This window comes from Balaenoptera acutorostrata, chromosome 7, assembly GCF_949987535.1.
Source record: "Balaenoptera acutorostrata chromosome 7, mBalAcu1.1, whole genome shotgun sequence".
NCBI classification, from domain to species: Eukaryota; Metazoa; Chordata; class Mammalia; order Artiodactyla; family Balaenopteridae; genus Balaenoptera; species Balaenoptera acutorostrata.
The window spans coordinates 19668723-19688228 of record NC_080070.1 but is presented as its reverse complement, the minus strand read 5'-3'; the positions used below and the strand labels follow the sequence as shown (position 1 = coordinate 19688228).

The following is a 19506-nucleotide window of genomic DNA, read 5'->3' as shown; positions in this document are numbered from 1 at the left end:
GTGCTCACCGGTGATCTCAGGGCGGGATGAAAAATCTCTAAGAGAGGCCTCGAGGTTGAGAGAAAACAGTTGAACACAAAAAAGGGGGTGCAGAGAAAAAAAGTGAAAAACGAGAAAGACAAGCAAAAACAAAAAAAAAGCCAGCGATTGAACGGACTAAAAAGAAACACACACACACACACACACACACACACACACACACACACACACACACACACACGACAAAAAGAAAAGGAAAGTCGTGCACCAATGGCAGCGCAAGCTGAAAGCGAGGACGCAGGGAGGGGCGGAGACTACAGCCCCCAAAATCCCTTGCGGCGCCTCCTCCCCTGGCGTCAGTCTCCTAGGCAACCCCGGTAAACAAGATGGCGACCTCCGGGAGAGATCCCCAGTTGCAGAAGCCTTACGGTCTCCAGGGAGGCGTGAGCAGTTCACGAACTGGAGCCCAGTCGAAACTGCTGCACTCAGAAAAGGAACGTCAGTCTTGCTGGTCTCCTTTTTCCATGGGGCAGAGACCGAAAAATACTTTCCGCAGAGTCTCCTCCTACCTACTCCAGCAGCTCGTTCACTGCTATCAAGAGTCGGACGTGGACGGAGACCACGAAGACAAGGAAGAGGGCGAGGGAGAGGGCGAGGGCAAAGCGGAGTTCGAGGAGTCTTCAGAGTCCGAAATGCTGAATTTTGAGGTGTGCCTTCCCCCCACCCCTTACCCCCTCACTTCCTTCTCCAGCGGTCGGACCTCTCACCAGACTGCGGCTGAGCCCATTCCTAGGGCCCCTTGCCTCCAGGAACGCCTCTTCCTTACTGCTCTGAGACTCCCCCTCTCTCCTTCCCATTTCTGTTACCCTGTTTCCTCACCCTTTGCCTGAAATATCTTCAAGTATATCCTTTAGTTTTCGTTAGCACATTTGATTTCTTAAGAGTCAAGTTACACAGCATCGTTGAGGAAAAGTATCTATTTGTATGGGAGTTATGGCTTGACAGTGTTGTGAGTAGACAGACTTCTACTTCTGCACCCCCTGCACCTTTTCCTCATGTTTGTGAAATACTCCAACACTCTCCCCGACTTCTAGTCCCTTCATCCTCCTTCCTCTAGGAAAAAAAAATTTACCCTTTTGAAATAATCTAAGTGCTTCCTCAAAGACCAAGTGACTTGAAAGTTTTTATATTTTACTTCTGCCAGGGGTATATGATGCATTATACAAACAACACACACTGCTCACTGTGAGAGTATTTCAGGAGGTGGGGAATGTTCCCAACATTCCCATCTGTAATGCCTCGTTGGCAGCTTGGCCTTTCACACTAATACAGACTCCCTCTTTTCTACAATACCTCTTCTAAACATGACCCAATTCCACTTCTTACATTTATTAGCATCCTGTTCCTTCCTTAGTCCATTGCCTGCCTTCTTATCCCTTTCCACTTCACATCATGTCGCTTCTTTCTCTTGGCTTTCTAATACATTATTTGCTTTCTTTCTTTTTTTAAAAATTTTTATTGGAGTATAGTTGATTTACAATGTTGTGTTAGTTTCAGGTGTACAGCAAAGTGAATCAGTTATACATATACATATATCCACTCTTTTGATTTGCTTTCTTTTGATAAACTGTTAGGTTTTCCTCTTTGTCTTACCTGCCAGGAAACATAACTTTTTTTCTTAATTCAGTATTTTTCTTAATTTCAGTAGTTTTTCTTTAGATTAGGTTTTTCTCTTCCCTTTCCTCCTCCTTCATGGTATAAATTGCTTCAGATTCTTTTCAGGAGTAGATATAATACAGAGAAATAGAAAGTTTCCAACATCCTGTTCTGTGATATTCTTCTGGCATCCCCTCTGCATCATTGCATCTTTTCCTAGTCACCTTTCTTTCCCCCTTGAGGCCAAAACAGGTTTCTCTTTGTTATGCCTGTTCTCTTTCACCCTCTCCTTTCCTCATTTGTCTTATTTTTCCTTGTTCTCCCCTCTGTGACTTGCAGTGTCTTCTGTTACTCCGATTCTGCCATTGACTACTTACATTGTGTCCCCACTTGGGTTCCCTTCCTTTGTAATGTCCTTTTGTTCACTTTCCACATTTGGCCCATTTTTTTCCACCCTCATCCCCCATATTGTCTTCTTCTACCTCTTTCTGCACGGCCTAGTTACACATCAGTTTTGCTTAAAGTGGACCACAGAAAATTAATACTTCTTTTGTTCATCTTTTGTTGATTTACTTTGCCATGCTTAACAGTGACTACTGGAAAACTGTAGCGATGTTTTTACAACTTTGAGGTGTTTGTATGGCTTCCACCCCAGAGGAATTAACAAATGAATCAGCAGATTACTTTATTATTCTAATTAATGCATGTTCTTCGGCTATGGGGTTCATTAGTACCATTGTTAATCTGTCTTCAGTATGCCATTAAAAAACCATAGAAGGAGGGGGTTGACTTGAACTAGTTAATCCTTTTTGGCTTGTAGGCTTTTGTGTGGAAAAAGTTTATTATTTCTTCTATTTATATTCTAAAATTAATATTTGTTTTATGTTCTCACATTCTCTTTTACCTTTTTATAGTGTCTCATTTTTTTTTTTTTTAATTTTCGCTATTTATTTATTTATTTATTTTGGCTGTGTGGGTTTTTGTTTCTGCGCGAGGGCTTTCTCTAGTTGCGGTGAGCGGGGGCCACTCTTCATCGCGGTGCGCGGGCCTCTCACTGTCGCGGCCTCTCTTGTTGCGGGGCACAGGCTCCAGATGTGCAGGCTCAGTAGTTGTGGCTCACGGGCCTAGTTGCTCCGCCGCATGTGGGATCTTCCCAGACCAGGGCTCGAACCCGTGTCCCCTGCATTGGCAGGCAGATTCTCAACCACTGTGCCACCAGGGAAGCCCTCATATGTTTTGATATGCTGAATAAACCGAAAAGTTTTAAGAGGAAACATTGGACTTTTATGTTCAGTGATTTATTTTCCATATCCTAGCCTGATTAAGATTTATAATGCTATGATGGTCAAAATGAATATTAAGTGCCTATAATGTAATTAGCCTCAATGAACTTGAGGGAGTTAGGGCAGACCAGCTGTTCAGAATATTGCCTTTGGAATTCAAAAATTTGTATAAAGCCTTTTGTTTGTTGTGAGATTTTGAGCAAGTTACTCATACTCTCTGTGTCTCATCTGCACTACAGGAATTATAATACTATCTACCTCATGGAGAGCTGTGAAAATTTAATGAGATCCTATGTGTAAACTACTTAGCACAATATATTATTTATACTGTTACCAATACAAGTAATAACTTACCTGTTCTTATCTACTAACTACAGCCCATCGAGTGACTTCATTAATTTAGCCTTCATTGAACAAGCATTCACAAATGATTACTATATAGGAAGTACTCTGACTATACAGGGCAGAAGAAATGTCTGGGCCTGTGATATGTTTCTGCTGCATGAAAACCACTCTTTGCCAGTAACTTTATGTGGATAATAATGCCTGCTCATTGGATAGTTATGAACATCAAATTTAATGGGGAAGTCTATGTTAAAGTTCTTAACATAGTGTCTGATACAGTGCAGGCTCTCAAAAAATTAGAGATGTAATACGTAATAGCTACAGTAATGATAGAAAAAGATGAGAGTGTGACAGAGGACATACATGGTCCCAGCTCTCAAGGTGAGATAAGAGTGAGCGGTCATCCTATGAAGAGATGTGTACAGATGATAGCCGGGTTGCAGGGATGGCGGAAGACTTGAAGGGAAGTAAACCCTTACTTGGGTGCAGAGGTGGTATGTGGGCAGGCAGACGGCAGCTTTTCCAAGTGGTGGGTTATAGATGAGAGCAGAAAGGCAGATGGGGGGGGCAGATTGTGGAGAGCTCTGTGCTGTTGTAGGGACTGTGGACTTGACTCTAAGCAGCAGGGAGCTGCTCTTGTGGCCGAGGGAGATTAGATAAGAAGATGGTAAGCCTGGAGGCAGGGAGATCAGTGCACAGAGGAGCAATATCTATGGGGAAGAGACAAGAGTCTGGATTAAGGCAATGGGAATGGAAAGGAAGCTAGAGAGAACAACGTATTTAAAATATTTAAGATGAAACATTTACTCATTGAATATTGGAAGTCTAGGGTGACTGCTAGGTCTGTGGTGTGTTCTGGGAGGAATATTAGGGCCACTAACCACCATGGGAAACAGGGACAGGTGGAGCTGTGCATTCAGGAGTTGGGCATGTGAATCGTAGGCCTCTGGAAATCAGGAGAGGAGGGCTCAGGGTCAGAGACCTGGAAATCATCAGCATTGGAGTCTGTGAGATCATCCAGGAAGAGAAGAAAGAAGAGAAGGAGAGGGCCAAGAAAAAAACCCTGGGGGTACAGGTATTTCAGAGGCAGGCAGATGAAGAGGATTCAGGGGAAGAAACTGGAAAAGACTGATAAGAGAAAAAGGAGAAAGAAGAGAGCTGAACGGGAGGGAAGCCAGGGCAAGAAAGGGTGTTGAGAACATTGGAGTGGGTTATGCCACCAAGAGGTTAAGTGGGAAGAGGCCCAAAAGGGGCTCATTAGGGACTTCCCTGGCGGTCCAGTGGTTAAGACTTCGCCTTCCAATACAGGGGTTGCGGGTTCCATCTCTGGTCAGGGAGCTAAGACCCACATGCCTCGCGGCTAAAAAAACAAAACAGAAGCAATATTGTAACAAATTCAATAAAGACTTTAAAAATGGTCCACATCAAAAAAAAAAACTTTAAAAAAATAAAATAAACCCAACAAAGTATTAAGCCTCAAATAAATATTTCTTAAAAAAAAAAAAAAAAAGGGTTCATTAGCTTTGCCTATTTGACAGTCATTGGAGACCTTGGCCCATGTGGATTTTGTGATGTGAAGGCAGTGGCCTAAGTGAAGCAAGTTGAGGCGTGAATGGGAGGTGAACAAGGGGGAAACTAGCTTGGCTGTTAAGGGAAACTGTAGCTATAGCTAAAGGAACATGCAGGACTGAAGAGAGCCCTTGTAGGACAGAAGGGACCTACATGCTCGTAGAGCTGGAGAAGTGACAGCTTGGAGAATGACAGTGGAGAGTGACCGGTTGAAACCACAGGCAAAAGAGGGCAACATTGATGGTCCCTGAACACGGTCTCTGGGGAAACAGAGGGTGCTGGACCCTGAGTGTGGAGAAGGAGCCGACCTCCTCTGAGACCCCAGCAAGAAGCATCAGGACAGGTGCAGGATGTGGAGGGGCTGATGTCTGATCATTCGTACTTTGCCTCGGAAGTGGAAGAGAAGGACTGAGAGGGCCCCCTGCTGAGAGTGAGGACAAAGGAGTGGAGGCACCTGACAGCTTGAGGAAAGGGCTGGAGATCTCACCAGCAAGGTGGGGACTTGAAAGGCAGCTGAGGAAGAAGGGGACCATAATAGCACCATAGCGCTGAGGCCCAGCTTAAAGCTGACTTGAACGTGGCACCGGAAGGCACACTTGTGGGCCTTTCCGGCCCACTCAGCACCTCAGGGGGAGGAGTAGTCTTGTTATTCATTCAGCCCATGTTTTAGCACCAAACATGTATTAGGTACTGTATTCCTCCTCCCCACCTTACACTTTCGCTATTTGAACTCTTTGTAGTTTCCCCAATGGACTATACTCGCCTTTGCCTTTGGGATTTTGTACCTGTTGCCCCTTGTACCTGCAATACCCTCTTGGCCCTCTTCTGCCCTTTCTTCCCCTTTACCAGAATAACTCACAACTTTGGGTTTCAATGGTTCTCTCACCGAGGAAGTCTTTGCTAACCCCCTACTCCCCACTAAAATGGCCATAAAATGGGTGCCCTGCTCCTAGTGAAAGCACCCTGCCTACCTCTATTGTAGTTTATCATACTCCTGAAATAGTTTGTGTACTTGTCTGACCTGTGCTTGGTATGCTGGAAAGATTTTTATCCCAAATGGATGATGAACATGACATAATCCGTGCCTCAACGCAGTAGTTGAGCGTGAAGTTGATTCAGGTTTGGGTACACATGAGGCAGTTGCAGTCAGGGGCCAAGGAGTCAGAGACTTGAGGGTAGAGAGACATTGAAATTGCCCATGGGAGACCCAGTAGAGAAGGAAGTATAGTCAGGAGGGGACAGATAGACTCTGAGGTAAAGGGAAGGATGAACAGACCGGAGATTTTGTTGTGGTCAGAGACCAAGTTCAGTAGGTGTTGGAAAGGTTGAAGGATGGGCAGTTGTGGGAGCCGAGAACGATGGAAGACTTGAGGTCTGAGGTTTCTAGGGTGGAGCAGTTTAGCATAATGACTAAGTCCAGGGCATGCCCAGGGGAGTGAGTGGCTGAAGTTGGCTAGAGATCAATTTTAAGGTGTCTGGAGTTGAGAAAATAAAGGAACATGTATGTGTGCATGTACTTGGAGTGGTCGGGGTGTTGAGTGGCCCTCCTTAGGGATTCTGAAACCACCCAAGATACAGCTAGGGCTGGTCAAGGTCTGAAGATGACCAAAGACCAGAAGGGAGAGACATGACCCTGACAAATGGCAGGAACCTCAAAGGATGTGTGAGGGGGTGGCCGTGAGGAGTCTTGCCTTGGGGGTTTGGGACAGTGCTGACAGTATGTCCAGTCTCTGTATCAATGGCTCTGTTGAAAAACAGATGTCCACCTATTGTAAATAAGGGATTCTGTAGTTTCTTGTTTCCAGGAAATGGAGGGGGTGGGCCACATGGAAAGTTTGGGAGGGAAGGTAACACTGTCTCACCTCTATTCCTTCCTAGGCCTACTATAAAAAATTGCAACTTTGTTTAGAAAAGTAGATCTCTTTCCCCCATTTTGTGAACAGGTTGATTGGTATGGACGAATGAAACATTAAGATGTGGAATTTCTGAATTCACCAATTTGTGCTAACAGCTGCCATTTACTGGGGACACTTGCTGTGTTCTAGGCACCACACTAAGAGCTTTACGTTCACAATTATTTTTCATTCTCTCCAAAACATTAAGAAAAAGTAATAACATATCCTATTTATAGATGAAAAATTATGAGTCTCAGAGAAAACTTTATCTCCCAAAGTCATATATCCAAAATGGCAGATCTGGGGTTCAAACCAGCTGTGCAGGATCTCCGTGTGAGTGATATTTGCTTCTCTGGGGTAGTGGAAATTGGGGAGGAAAGAAAACTCTTTACAGTAGCACAAGCCTTTTTGCCATCATAGTCCGTATACCAGTTCCACTGGTTAGTAATATTGGCGCGACTGATGTGGTTACTTGTACTTTGTGTCCTCATGCTGACGTTAATGTGTTGGTTGTTATGGAGCTGAAGGCAGCACAAACACAACACTAGTCCATCTATTATCTGTTCTGTCTGTCATTATTGGGGGAGGGGTGTGCTGGGCCACCACTGGTCCATGGTATCTATACACTAAGGACCAACCTCCTTCTACAAATGATATTATGCTTTTAATTAATCTTGTAAATGGTATGAATCCAGCAAAATTAGCCAGTACAAAGTGAACTGAGGACCTGTTTTCTCCATCAAGAATACCAGATGTAGAGAAGTAATTGCCTTAATTTGAAGTAACCATCCTTTGGGTTGTGGACAAGCAGTCAAGTGTAGTGGTTAGAACTGCCCTGGAGTCAGACAGATTCGGATTTGTATTCTGGCTCTGTCACATACTAGCTATGTGGTTTCAGGCAAGTTAACTTCTGTGAGCCTTAGTTTCTTCATTTGTAAAATGGAGCTAAGCGTACCTCCCTCAGGATTGTCAGGAGGATTAAATGAGTGGACCCATTGAGAGCTCTTAGCACAGTGCCCAGAACAGAAGCACTAAATCAACGTAGCTGTCATCACTAATATTGACGCTTCTACTGCTACTGTGTTAATTCTGCTTTGAATACCTAATACAAGCAACCACCTGCAAGTTCAGCAGCAATACATTGATCTGACCGATATTTTCTTAATCATATGTAGTATGTATGGGTCTTCAACACAGTTTTTTTTTTAAATTACCATTTCCTTTATTTATTTATTTATGGCTGTGTTGGGTCTTCGTTGCTGTGCACAGGCTTTCTCTAGTTGCGGCGAGAGGGGGCTACTCTTCATTGCAGTGCAACGGGCTTCTCATTGCAATGGCTTCTCTTGTTGTGGAGCACGGGCTCTAGGCGCATGGACTTCACTAGTTGTGGCACGTGGGCTCAGTAGTTGTGGCTCGCAGGCTCTAGAGCACAGGCTCAGTAGTTGTGGCGCATGGGCTTAGTTGCTCTGCGGCATGTGGGATCTTCCCGGACCAGGGATCAAACCTGTGTCCCCTGCCTTGGCAGGCGGATTCTTAACCACTGTGCCACCAGGGAAGTCCCAACAACACAGTTTTCTTTGGGGCTGGTAAATTTTGGAAGGCTCAGCTCCCAGATATGTAATATAGTAAATAAGTGCTGGATATGATGAGGTGGATTAACTTCTTTTCTAATGAAGTCCTTTCTTTGTCCACCTCTCTGGTTTTTTTGCAGGGAGAATTTGATGGGGTCCTGAGAGAGGAGGTCGTGGCTGAGAAACTCTATGAACTGGGGCGCTCAGGCTCTGGGACTGAGCAGGTCTACCTCAGTCTGACTTTATCAGTGAGTATGAGAAGGTCACCATTGGCTGGCTACATCTTCACACTGGCGGGACCACATCCGTTTTCTCTGGTACTCACAGCTTTTTTGGTGGCCCCCAAATCTCGAAGTCTTGCATGTGATGGAGAATGGCGATGAGTTATTTATGTTTGACATCAAAGAGCCCTGGCCAGTCCAATAATCAGCCCCCTTGCCCCCCACCAAGTTCCTTTGTTTTCATTTCCTTCACAGTCTATTTCTTTCATCTTAAGCAGTCTGTTTTATAGTAATCAATGCTTTCCTTCCAGGAGGTTGAATTTGATTCTGTAAAACCAATCAAAAACTCTAAGAATTTTCTTTCTGATCCGTGCCAGGACTACAATTTATATCTGAATCCAAGGGAACAAAATATTTTTGTATTGACTTTTTTCCCCCTAAGTATGTCAAGAAATCAGTAGCTGTGAGCTATAGCTCACTTTCTAAAAGGTACCTATTACGAAAGATAAAAATGCGTTGTTATTCATCAATTTTCAAGATTTCGATACCAGCACAGAATCTTGACTCTAAATTTATCATAAGAGAAGCTGTAAGAGCAGAGTACTCAGAGTATTTCAGCTTCTTTCCTCATTTTGTTTCTTTATAGTCCTAGGAAAATAATTTTTTTTTTTTTTTGCTTTCTTGTATTGTAAAGCACTAACTACTCCTTGGAGGTCCACAGAGTAAATGCAGATATGTAGGTGTAAGAAGCACACTGAAATTTTGCTACAGCACCTTAATTTGCCTCAAGCATATATAATTCATAGCAAGGCTGTTTTATCTTGGATTTGAACTAGTAAACTGTCCAAAAAATGTTAAGCCCTTTTTACCCATGCTGGTTTCATGGCATGTCCTTTGAAAACAGCATACGAAGGCTCTAATCTTTTACTATTTTCACTTTGCAGCATTTCATGGATGACTCGGCCAGTCAGGCAGTAATGTACAGGGAGCACCCCTTGTGCCTTGCACTATGTTAGGCTTTGGAATGGAAGATAATTCCAGTAGCGGTACATCTGCAGACAAGTCCTTTTCAATCAATACTCTACATATATACGTAGTGCTACGCCTTAAATTGATCTACAAAAAAGCACAATCCTTTAAATCTTATTTCAGCTAGATGGACCAAAGCTTCTTACTTTGCCACTGACCTCCTTACATTTGAGATATTACATGTTGAATTACTTTGCCCTAATAGCCTGTCTTACTGCATACACTTTCTTAGGGTTGGCCAGGTTAGTGATTTTTCCTGCCTTATGTCTTACTTATATTACACATAATTTTTTAACTTTCTCTAATTACTTGTGTACACAGTTTCTCTCCTACCCAAAGTCGTAAGTTTCTTAAAGGCAAAATATAGCTCTAGTCCATCATTGTACGTGTTTCTCCTCATGCCAAGCTTAATGCCTTGTATGTAGTAGGTCATCAGTAATTTACTTATTACTGTTCTAGAGGCCTTTATTAAAATTCTTATCATTCTTATATTTGAGAACTTGCTTATCATGACACTTTATTGGTTGGCTTTTTCTGACTCTGACATCACAACATAAACCAGTGACATGAGTCTTTGTTCCAAGGGGCCAAATTCCCCTCCAACCCCTCGTGATGTTCACTAGATGCAAGATTTCATGGAAGGGATCTCGGACAAAGATTCAGGAGACTTGGAGCTGCTTTTGTATTGCTAACTTGCTAAGTGATTTTAGGCTATTTACGTACCTCTTTGTACCTCACATTCCTCATCCCTACACTGGGGATAATCTGCCCTACAGATCTCACAGGTTTGTTTGATCAGATGAGATTATTGGGAGAGAGCTTTGAAGCCTGAGGAAGCGTAAGAAGTATTGTTATTAATGATCACTCGATTAGGTGTGAACTCTTCTAACATTTCATTTGAATTCTAGGCATTTGCTTTTTCTTTTCTTCTACTAGATAAAGGCTTTGGCTTTATTGCCTTTATGTGTGTGGTTTTTTTAAAATATAAAACTCTGCTCTCAAGGTCTTCATGAACACTGCTTTAATTTGCCTTTTCATGTTGTATATGTTCTTGTTAACAACACTAATTTTCCAAACTATTGTTTCCTTCAGAAGAATGCATTTGTTGATGGGGTTTGTAGTCTGTTTTGAGACCCTATTGGTAGTAGGTTTCAGATTTTATTCTCTCTCTTCTACTGTACTTTCAAAGGAAATTCTGGATTTCTTTCTGTCAACTTCTATTTCCAGATGTCTTGAGAAGCCTGAGTACTCATCTGTTAAAGCAACATTAAATCTTTTACCTTTTATTTTCTCAGGATCTTGATTTAATTGACATTAGCATCCTCTGTGGATACATTCACCTGCAGAAGTTGGATCTTTCAGTAAATAAAATTGAAGGTATGTAATTGTCATTCTAGTAAGTCCGTGGATTGCTGAATTATTTCAAAATTTAAGCTTTGCAGAATGTAATATACTTTAATACTACCAAGCTTGATATAAGTGCTATTGTGGATCACTTTACACATTGATCCTCTGTCTTCCATGGAAAAAAAGCACCTGTAACTGATGAGAAAAGAAAAAGGCAGAGGTCAGCAAACATGCTACGTTATGCGATGGTTGAGACCCACTCAGTGATATTAAAGAGCGTCAGATGGAATGTTTGCTTTGCTTTTTCCTTTCAAGAGATGGATCATTACTTCTTTAATGCCTCCTGAATGTCTGATGATTCCCATTTCCTTCCCTCTTTTAGTTTATTCAGTGTAGATGAATTAGTTCTTTTTTCCCCCTTTAATGGATGCTTTTCTTTATTTTGCATTTGCATCTGTATCTTAATCCTGGCTAGCTACTTCTGTTCTTATTTGAACACCAGGGATTCAGAAATTTATTTTTTCCCCCACTCTCTTTGCTGTCTCCATATAGTTAGTGGGTTCTTACAAGTCTAACTCTGCCATTTGTAGTTCCATATAAGGTATCTGTTGTGATACCTTGCTCACATTGAATGAAATTAGTCACATTTTCTTCAAAGCTTGATCCTTGTTTCTAATCTTCTGACCCTATTTGAAATTTCTGACCTGCTTCTTCATTGATCACCTTTCTGTTCACTTTAGCTTTTTTAAGACGATTAAGTGTTGCTGATATGGTTTTCTCTGATTCATTTTCTGATTTCTTCCTCCCATCTGACTGCATTAATTAAAATTCACTCTTTTCAATGGCTAAGAAGCATTCTAGCATATTTTAATTCTTCAAATGCTACTGTTTTGAAAGGCTTTTTATTAATCTTTTTCTAGTTTCATAAAACTTTTTTACGGAAAATTACAAACGTGCACAAGTAGAGAGGTTTGTAATGAATATTCAGGTTCAACAGTTATCGGCCCATGGCCCATCTTGCTTCATCCATCCTTCCCAGGGTTATTTAAGGCAAATGCCAGATATGTTATCATCGGAAAGAATCTTTAGTGTTACCGGCAGGTGCTCTCCCCACACCCCATACCTCCAAGATTGGTTTCATTTACTGGTTAAGGGATTGCGGGGTTGGGGAGACTCCAGCAATCTTTAGTGCTCAGCGAAGGGGAAAGAGATGTAGCTTCATTCCCTTACCCCTTGAGCAAGCAGTCCCTGGTAGCAAACGAAGCTTTCCTCTTCAGATCAGTCTCCTTCAATCTTTTATGTCCCCCTTTATTAACTCATCAAGTGTTCGAGAACTTATTGTGTGTAAGGCACAGTATATATTTTTCTTTTCAAGAGAACAGCTTCATTGATGACCTGATATGGACCAGATTCCAACTTGCATCAGAATCACCTGGAGGGGACCTGTTGAAACATAGATGCCTGTGCCCCACCCTCAGACTTTCTGATTCAGTAGATCTGGGGTGGGATTTGAAAATTTGCATTTCTGGTTAGTTTCCCTGGAAGCCCGTACACGACCACACTTGGAGAACCACAGTTGTAGACATGAGGAGCTCCTGCCATCTGGTGGACAAGGAGGTCACTACACCGAGTAGGGAGAGTTAGAAGCCCAGCAACCCAGAAGGTGGATTTTTCCTATCAAAGTGATTAGAAAGCATTGAGCATCTACAAAGCGTGAAATGTACTCACCATCCAAGTGGTAGCTGCTGCTTTTGCTTCAAGACAGAGCTCCATGGTACAGCACTTACCTGCCCACAGAAAGATCAGCTCCAAGGGGATATGGGGGCCCGTGGAAATTAAGAGGGTTGAGATCACCATTGACAGATATGGAGCTGAGCTCAGATGGGACAAATAGGCAAAACTTGTAAAGCAATTACAGTTTCTTCTTAGCTTTCCTCTCACAGGCAGCCTTTCTGGATTTGCTCATGAATTCCCACCAAAGTGTTGATGTCTTAGTGTTCTGTCCCTCCTAGAACAATTTCATAAAAAAGACAGGCTAAAGAAGGCTGTGGTTTAGACCAGAGAAATAAAGTAGAAATTGGTAGAGATCTTCTGGCTTCCACGACCCTGAGAAGGAAAGTTGTTGGGGGGATGGGGTCAGGGGGCCCTCACCTTTCTGGCTCTACCTACTCCAGGGCAGGGCCCCAGTACTCAGCTGTGCTTCCTTCTCCTGGCCTGGGGGTGACTTTGTCACCTGGTGAAGGATAGAAGCACTTTGCTGGGCTTCAGGTGTGGAGGCTCTGTTCTCCTCCAGAGGCCATCTTCTGAGGGGCTTTGATCGCTGGTTGTGTGATCTAGAGTTAAAAGACGGGTGGAGAAGCAAGTTACAGGTAGAGACGGGGCTGTAAATCCTTGTCATGTGATTCTTCCTGAGCCTTTCCCTAATCCTCCTGCTGTCCCAAAGTCCGTCTGCTGTAAACTTGCAGAACAAAGCAACGTAATCCTTCACTATTTGTATGTCGTGTATATAATTTCATTAGAGGCGAGTATTAGCACAATAGTCCTTGACTTAGTATTCTAGGTTCAGAATATTGGCTTGGGATAAAATGCAAAACTCAGACATACTTTTTAAGCAGCCCAAAATCAAAGTAAAATGATAGCAATAATTTAAATCACTTCAAATAATTAATAAGATTTAAGATTCAGTCCATCTAAAACAAAATTTAATTTATAACAAAGAACGAATTGCGGCATTTTTAGTCTTTCTGAAAACACCTAATGCAATTATTTAGGGGCTAATTATCAAGAGGATTATCTCAGGCTTTAGTTCCTCCAAGGCTGGCATTTTTTTTTTTTAATATCTTTATTGGAGTATAATTGCTGTACAATGGTGTGTTAGTTTCTGCTTTATAACAAAGTGAATCAACTATACATACACATATATCCCCATATCTCCTCCCTCTTGCGTCTCCCTCCCACTCTCCCTATCCCACCCCTCTAGGTGGTCACAAAGCACCAAGCTGATCTCCCTGTGCTATGCGGTTGCTTCCCACTAGCTCTCTGTTTTACATTTGGTAGTATATATAAGTCCATGCCACTCTCTCACTTTATCCCAGCTTCCCCTTCCCGCTCCCCATGTCCTCAAGTCCATTCTCTACATCTGCATTATTATTCCTGTCCTGCCCCTAGGTTCTCGATAACCTTTTTTTTTTTTTATTCCATATATATGTGTTAGCATACAGTATTTGTTTTTCTCTTTCTCACTTACTTCACTCTGTATGACAGACTCTAGGTCCATCCACCTCACTACAAATAACTCAATTTCGTTTCTTTTTAGGGCAGAGTAATATTCCATTGTGTATATGTACCACATCTTCTTTATTCATTCATCTGTCGATGGACACTTAGGTTACTTCCATGTCCTGGCTATTGTAAATAGAGCTGCAATGAACATGGTGGTACACGACTCTTTTTGAATTATGGTTTTCTCAGGGTAAATGCCCAGTAATGGGATTGCTGGGTCGTATGGTAGTTCTATTTTTAGATGTTTAAGGACCCTCCCTACTGTTCTCCATAGTAGCTGTATCAATTTACATTCCCACCAACAGTGCAAGAGGGTTCCCTTTTCTCCACACCCTCTCCAGCATTTATTGTTTGTAGATTTTTTGATGATGGCCATTCTGACTGGTGTGAGCTGATACCTCATTGCAGTTTTGATTTTCATTTCTCTAATGATTAGTGATGTTGAGCATTCTTTCATGTGTTTGTTGGCTGTCTGTGTATCTTCCTTGGAGAAATGTCTGTTTAGGTCTTCTGCCCATTTTTAGATTGGGTTGTTTGTTTTTTTGATATTGAGCTGCATGAGCTGCTTGTAAATTTTGGAGATTAGTCCTTTGTCAGTTGCTTCATTTGCAAATATTTTCTCCCATTCTGAGGGTTGTCTTTTGGTCTTGTTTATGGTTTCCTTTGCTGTGCAAAAGCTTTTAAGTTTCATTAGGTCCCATTTGTTTATTTTTATTTTTATTTCCATTTCTCTAGGAGGTGGGTCAAAAAGGATCTTGCTGTGATTTATGTCATAGAGTGTTCTGCCTATGTTTCCTCTAAGAGTTTTATAGTGTCTGGCCTTACATTTAGGTCTTTATTCCATTTTGAGTTTATTTTTGTGTGTGGTGTTAGGGAGTGTTCTAATTTCATTCTTTTACATGTAGCTGGCTGGTTTTCCCAGCACCACTTATTGAAGAGACTGTCTTTTCTCCATTGTATATTCTTGCCTCCTTTATCAAAAATAAGGTGACCATACGTATGTGGGTTTACCTCTGGGCTTTCTCTCCTGTTCCATTGATCTATACTTCTGTTTTTGTGCCAGTACCATCCTGTCTTGATTACTGTACCTTTGTAGTACAATCTGAAGTCCGGGAGGCTGATTCCTCCAGCTCCGTTTTTCTTTCTCAAGATTGCTTTGGCTATTCGGGGTCTTTTGTGTTTCCATACAAATTGTGAAATTTTTTGTTCTAGTTCTGTGAAAAATGACATTTGTAGTTTGATAGGGATTGCACTGAATCTGTAGATTGCTTTGGGTACTATAGTTATTTTCAGAATATTGATTCTTCCAATCCAAGAACATGGTATATCTCTCCATCTGTTTGTATCATCTTTAATTTCCTTCATCAGTGTCTTTTAGTTTTCTGCATACAGGTCTTTTGTCTCCTTAGGTAGGTTTATTTCTAGGTATTTTATTCTTTTTGTTGCAATGGTAAATGGCAGTGTTTGCTTAATTTCTCTTTCAGATTTTTCGTCAGTGGTGTATAGGAATGCAAGAGATTTCTGTGCATTAATTTTGTATCCTGCTACTTTACCAAATTCATTGATTAGCTCTAGTAGTTTTCTGGTAGCGTCTTTAGGATTCTCTATGTATAGTATCATGTCATCTGCAAACAGCGACCGTCTTACTTGTTCTTTTGTGATTTGGATTCCTTTTATTTCTTTTTCTTCTCTGATTGCTGTGGCTAAAGCTTCCAAAACTTATGTTGAATAATAGTGGTGAGAGTGGGCAACCTGTCTTGTTCCCGATCTTAGTGGAAATGGTTTCAGTTTTTCACCATGGGGAATGATGTTGGCTGTGGGTTTGTCATATATGGCCTTTATTATGTTGAGGTAAGTTCCCTCTATGCCTACTTTCTGGAGGGTTTTTTATCATAAATGGGTGTTGAATTTTGTCAAAAGCTTTTTCTGCATCTATTTGAGATGATCATATGGCTTTTATCCTTCAATTTGTTAATATGATGTATCACATTGATTGATTTGCATATATTGAAGAATCCTTGCATTCCTTGAATAAACCCCACTTGATCATGGTGTATGATGCTTTTAATGTGCTGTTGGATTTTGTTTGCTAGTATTTTGTTGAGGATTTTTGCATCTGTGTTCATCAGTGATATTGGCCTGTAGTTTTCTTTCTTTGTGATATCTTTGTCTGGTTTTGGTATCAGGGTGATAGTGGCCTCATAGAATGAGTTTGGGAGTGTTCTTCCCTCTGCTATATTTTGGAAGAGTTTGAGAAAGATAGGTGTTAGCTCTTCTCTAAATGTTTGATAGAATTCGCCTGTGAAGCCATCTGGTCCTGTCCTTTTGTTTGTTGGAAGATTTTTAATCACAGTCTCAATTTCAGTGTTTGTGATTGGTCTGTTTATATTTTCTCTTTCTTCCTGGTTCAGTCTCAGAAGGGTGTGCTTCTCTAAGAATGTGTCCATTTCTTCCAGGTTGTCCATTTTATTGGCATATAGTTGCTTGTAGTAATCTCTCATGATCCTTTGTATTTCTGTAGTGTCAGTTGTTACTTCTCCTTTTTCATTTCTAATTCTATTGATTTGAGTCTTCTCCCTTTTTTTCTTGATGAGTCTGGCTAATAGTTTATCAATTTTATGTTCTCAGAGAACGAGCTTTTAGTTTTATTAATCTTTGCTATCATTTCCTTCATTTCTTTTTCATTTATTTCTGATCTGATCTTTATGTTTTCTTTCCTTCTGCTAAATTTGGGGTTTTTTTGTTCTTCTTTCTCTAATTGCTTTAGGTGTAAGGGTAGGTTGTTTATTTGAGATGTTTCTTGTTTCTTGAGGTAGGACTGTATTGCTGTAAAGTTCCCTCTTAGAACTGCTTTTGCTGCATCCCATAGGTTTTGGGTCATCGTGTTTTCATTGTCATTTCTTTCTAAGTATTTTTTGATTTCCTCTTTGATTTCTTCAGTGATCTCTTGGTTATTAAGTAGTGTATTGTTTAGCCTCCATGTATTTGTATTTTTACAGATTTTTTCCTATAATTGATATCTAGTCTCATAGTGTTGTGGTTGAAAAAGATATTTGATACAATTTCCATTTTCTTAAATTTACCAAGGCTTGATTTGTGACCCAAGATATCTATCCTGGAGAATGTTCCATGAGCACTTGAGAAGAAAGTGTATTCTGTTGTTTTGGGATGCAATGTCCTATAAATATCAATTAAGTCCATCTTGTTTAATGTGTCATTTAAAGCTCGTGTTTCCTTATTTATTTTCATTTTGGATGATCTGTCCATTGGTGAAAGTGGGGTGTTAAAAGTCCCCTAATGTGATTGTGTTACTGTTGATTTCCCCTTTTATGGCTGTTAGCATTTTCCTTATGTATTGAGGTGCTCCTATGTTGGGTGCATAAATATTTACAATTGTTATATCTTCTTGTTGGATTGATCCCTTGATCATTATGTAGGGTCCTTCTCTGCGTCTTGTAATAGTCTTTATTTTAAAGTCTATTTTGTGTGATACGAGAATTGCTACTCCAGCTTTCTTTTGATTTCCATTTGCATGGAATATCTTTTTCCATCCTCTCGCTTTCAGTCTGTCTGTGTCCCTAGGTCTGAAGTGGATCTCTTGTAGACAGCATATATATGGGTCTTGTTTTTATATCCATTCAGCCAGTCTATGTCTTTTGGTTGCAGCATTTAATCCATTTACATTTAAGGTAATTATTGATATGTATGTTCCTATTACCATTTTCTTAATTGTTTTGGGTTTGTTATTGTAGGTCTTTTTCTTCTTTTGTCTTTCCTGCCTAGGGAAGGTCCTTTAGCATTTGTTGTAAAGCTGGTTTGGTGGTGCTGAATTGTCTTAGCTTTTGCTTGTCTGTAAAGGTTTTAATTTCTCTGTCGAATCTGAACGAGATGCTTGCTGGGTAGAGTAATCTTGGTTGTAGGTTCTTCCCTTTCATCACTTTAAATATGTCCTGCCACTCCCTTCTGTTTTGTAGAGTTTCTGCTGAAAGATCAGCTGTTAACCTTATGGGGATTCCCTTGTATGTTATTTGTTGTTTTTCCCTTGCTGCGTTTAATAGTTTTTCTTTGTATTTATTTTTTGATTGTTTGATTAATATGTGTCTTGGTGTGTTTCTCCGTGGATTTATCCTGTATGGGAGTCTCTGTGCTTCCTGGACTTGATTAACTATTTCCTTTCCCATATTAGGGAAGTTTTCAACTATAATCTCTTGAAATATTTTCTCAGTCCCTTTCTTTTTCTCTTCTTCCTCTGGGACCCCTATAATTCAAATGTTGGTGCATTTAATGTTGTCCCAGAGGTCTCTGGGACTGTCCTCAATTCTTTTCATTCTTTTTTCTTTAATCTGCTCTGCAGTAGTTATTTCCATTATTTTATCTTCCAGGTCACTTATCTGTTCTTCTGCCTCAGTTATTCTACTATTGATTCCTTCTAGAGAATTTTAAATTTCATTTATTGTGTTGTTCATCATTGTTTGTTTGCTCTTTAGTTCTTCCAGGTCCTTGTTAAACGTTTCTTGTATTTTCTCCATTCTATTTCCAAGATTTTGGATCATCTTTACTATCTTTACTCTGAATTCTTTTTCAGGTTGACTGCCTGTTTCCTCTTCATTTGTTTGGTCTGGTGGGTTTTTACATTGCTCCTTCACCTGCTGTGTGTTTTTTTGTCTTCTCATTTTGCTTATCTTACTGTGTTTGGGGTCTCCTTTTCACAGGCTGCAGGTTCGTAGTTCCCGTTGTTTTTGGTGTCTGCCCCCAGTGGGTAAGGTTGGTTCAGTGGGTTGTGTAGGCTTCCTGGTGGAGGGGACTGGTGCCTGTGTTCTGGAGGTTGAGGCTGGATCTTGTCTTTCTGGTGGGTAGGACCGCGTCCGGTGGTGTGTTTGGGCTGTCTGTGACCTTATTATGATTTTAGGCATCCTCTCTGCTAATGGGCGGGGTTGTGTTACTGTCTTGCTAGTTGTTTGGCATAGGGTGTCCAGCACTGTATCTTGCTGGTTGTTGAGTGGAGCTGAGTCTTAGCATTGAGATGGAGATCTCTGGGAGAGCTTTCGCCATTTGATATTACGTGGAGCCGGAAGGTCTCTGGTGGTCCAATGTCCGGAACTCAGCTCTCCTACCTCCGAGGCACAAGCCTGACACAGAGCTGGAGCACCAAGACCCTGTCAGCCACACGGCTCAGAAGAAAAGGGAGAAAAAAAGAAAATAAAATAAAGTTATTAAAATAAAAAATAATTATTAAAAATTAAAACAAGAGAGCAACCAAACCAAAAAACAAATCTACCAATTATAACAAGTGCTAAAAACTATCCCAAAAAAGAAAAGAAACAGAAAC

General features: G+C 41.0%; 1 protein-coding gene across 1 annotated transcript in view; it reads left to right on the top strand.

The window, feature by feature from the left end:
* The first annotated feature begins 365 nt into the window (after positions 1–365).
* Positions 366–19506, top strand: part of LRGUK (leucine rich repeats and guanylate kinase domain containing) — a 124186-nt gene continuing 105045 nt past the window's right edge. Inside the window, exons 1-3 of the mRNA XM_057549974.1 lie at positions 366–686; positions 8439–8546; positions 10844–10925. Coding sequence (XP_057405957.1) covers positions 366–686; positions 8439–8546; positions 10844–10925 — 511 coding nt within the window. The remainder of the gene's footprint in view (positions 687–8438; positions 8547–10843; positions 10926–19506) is intronic.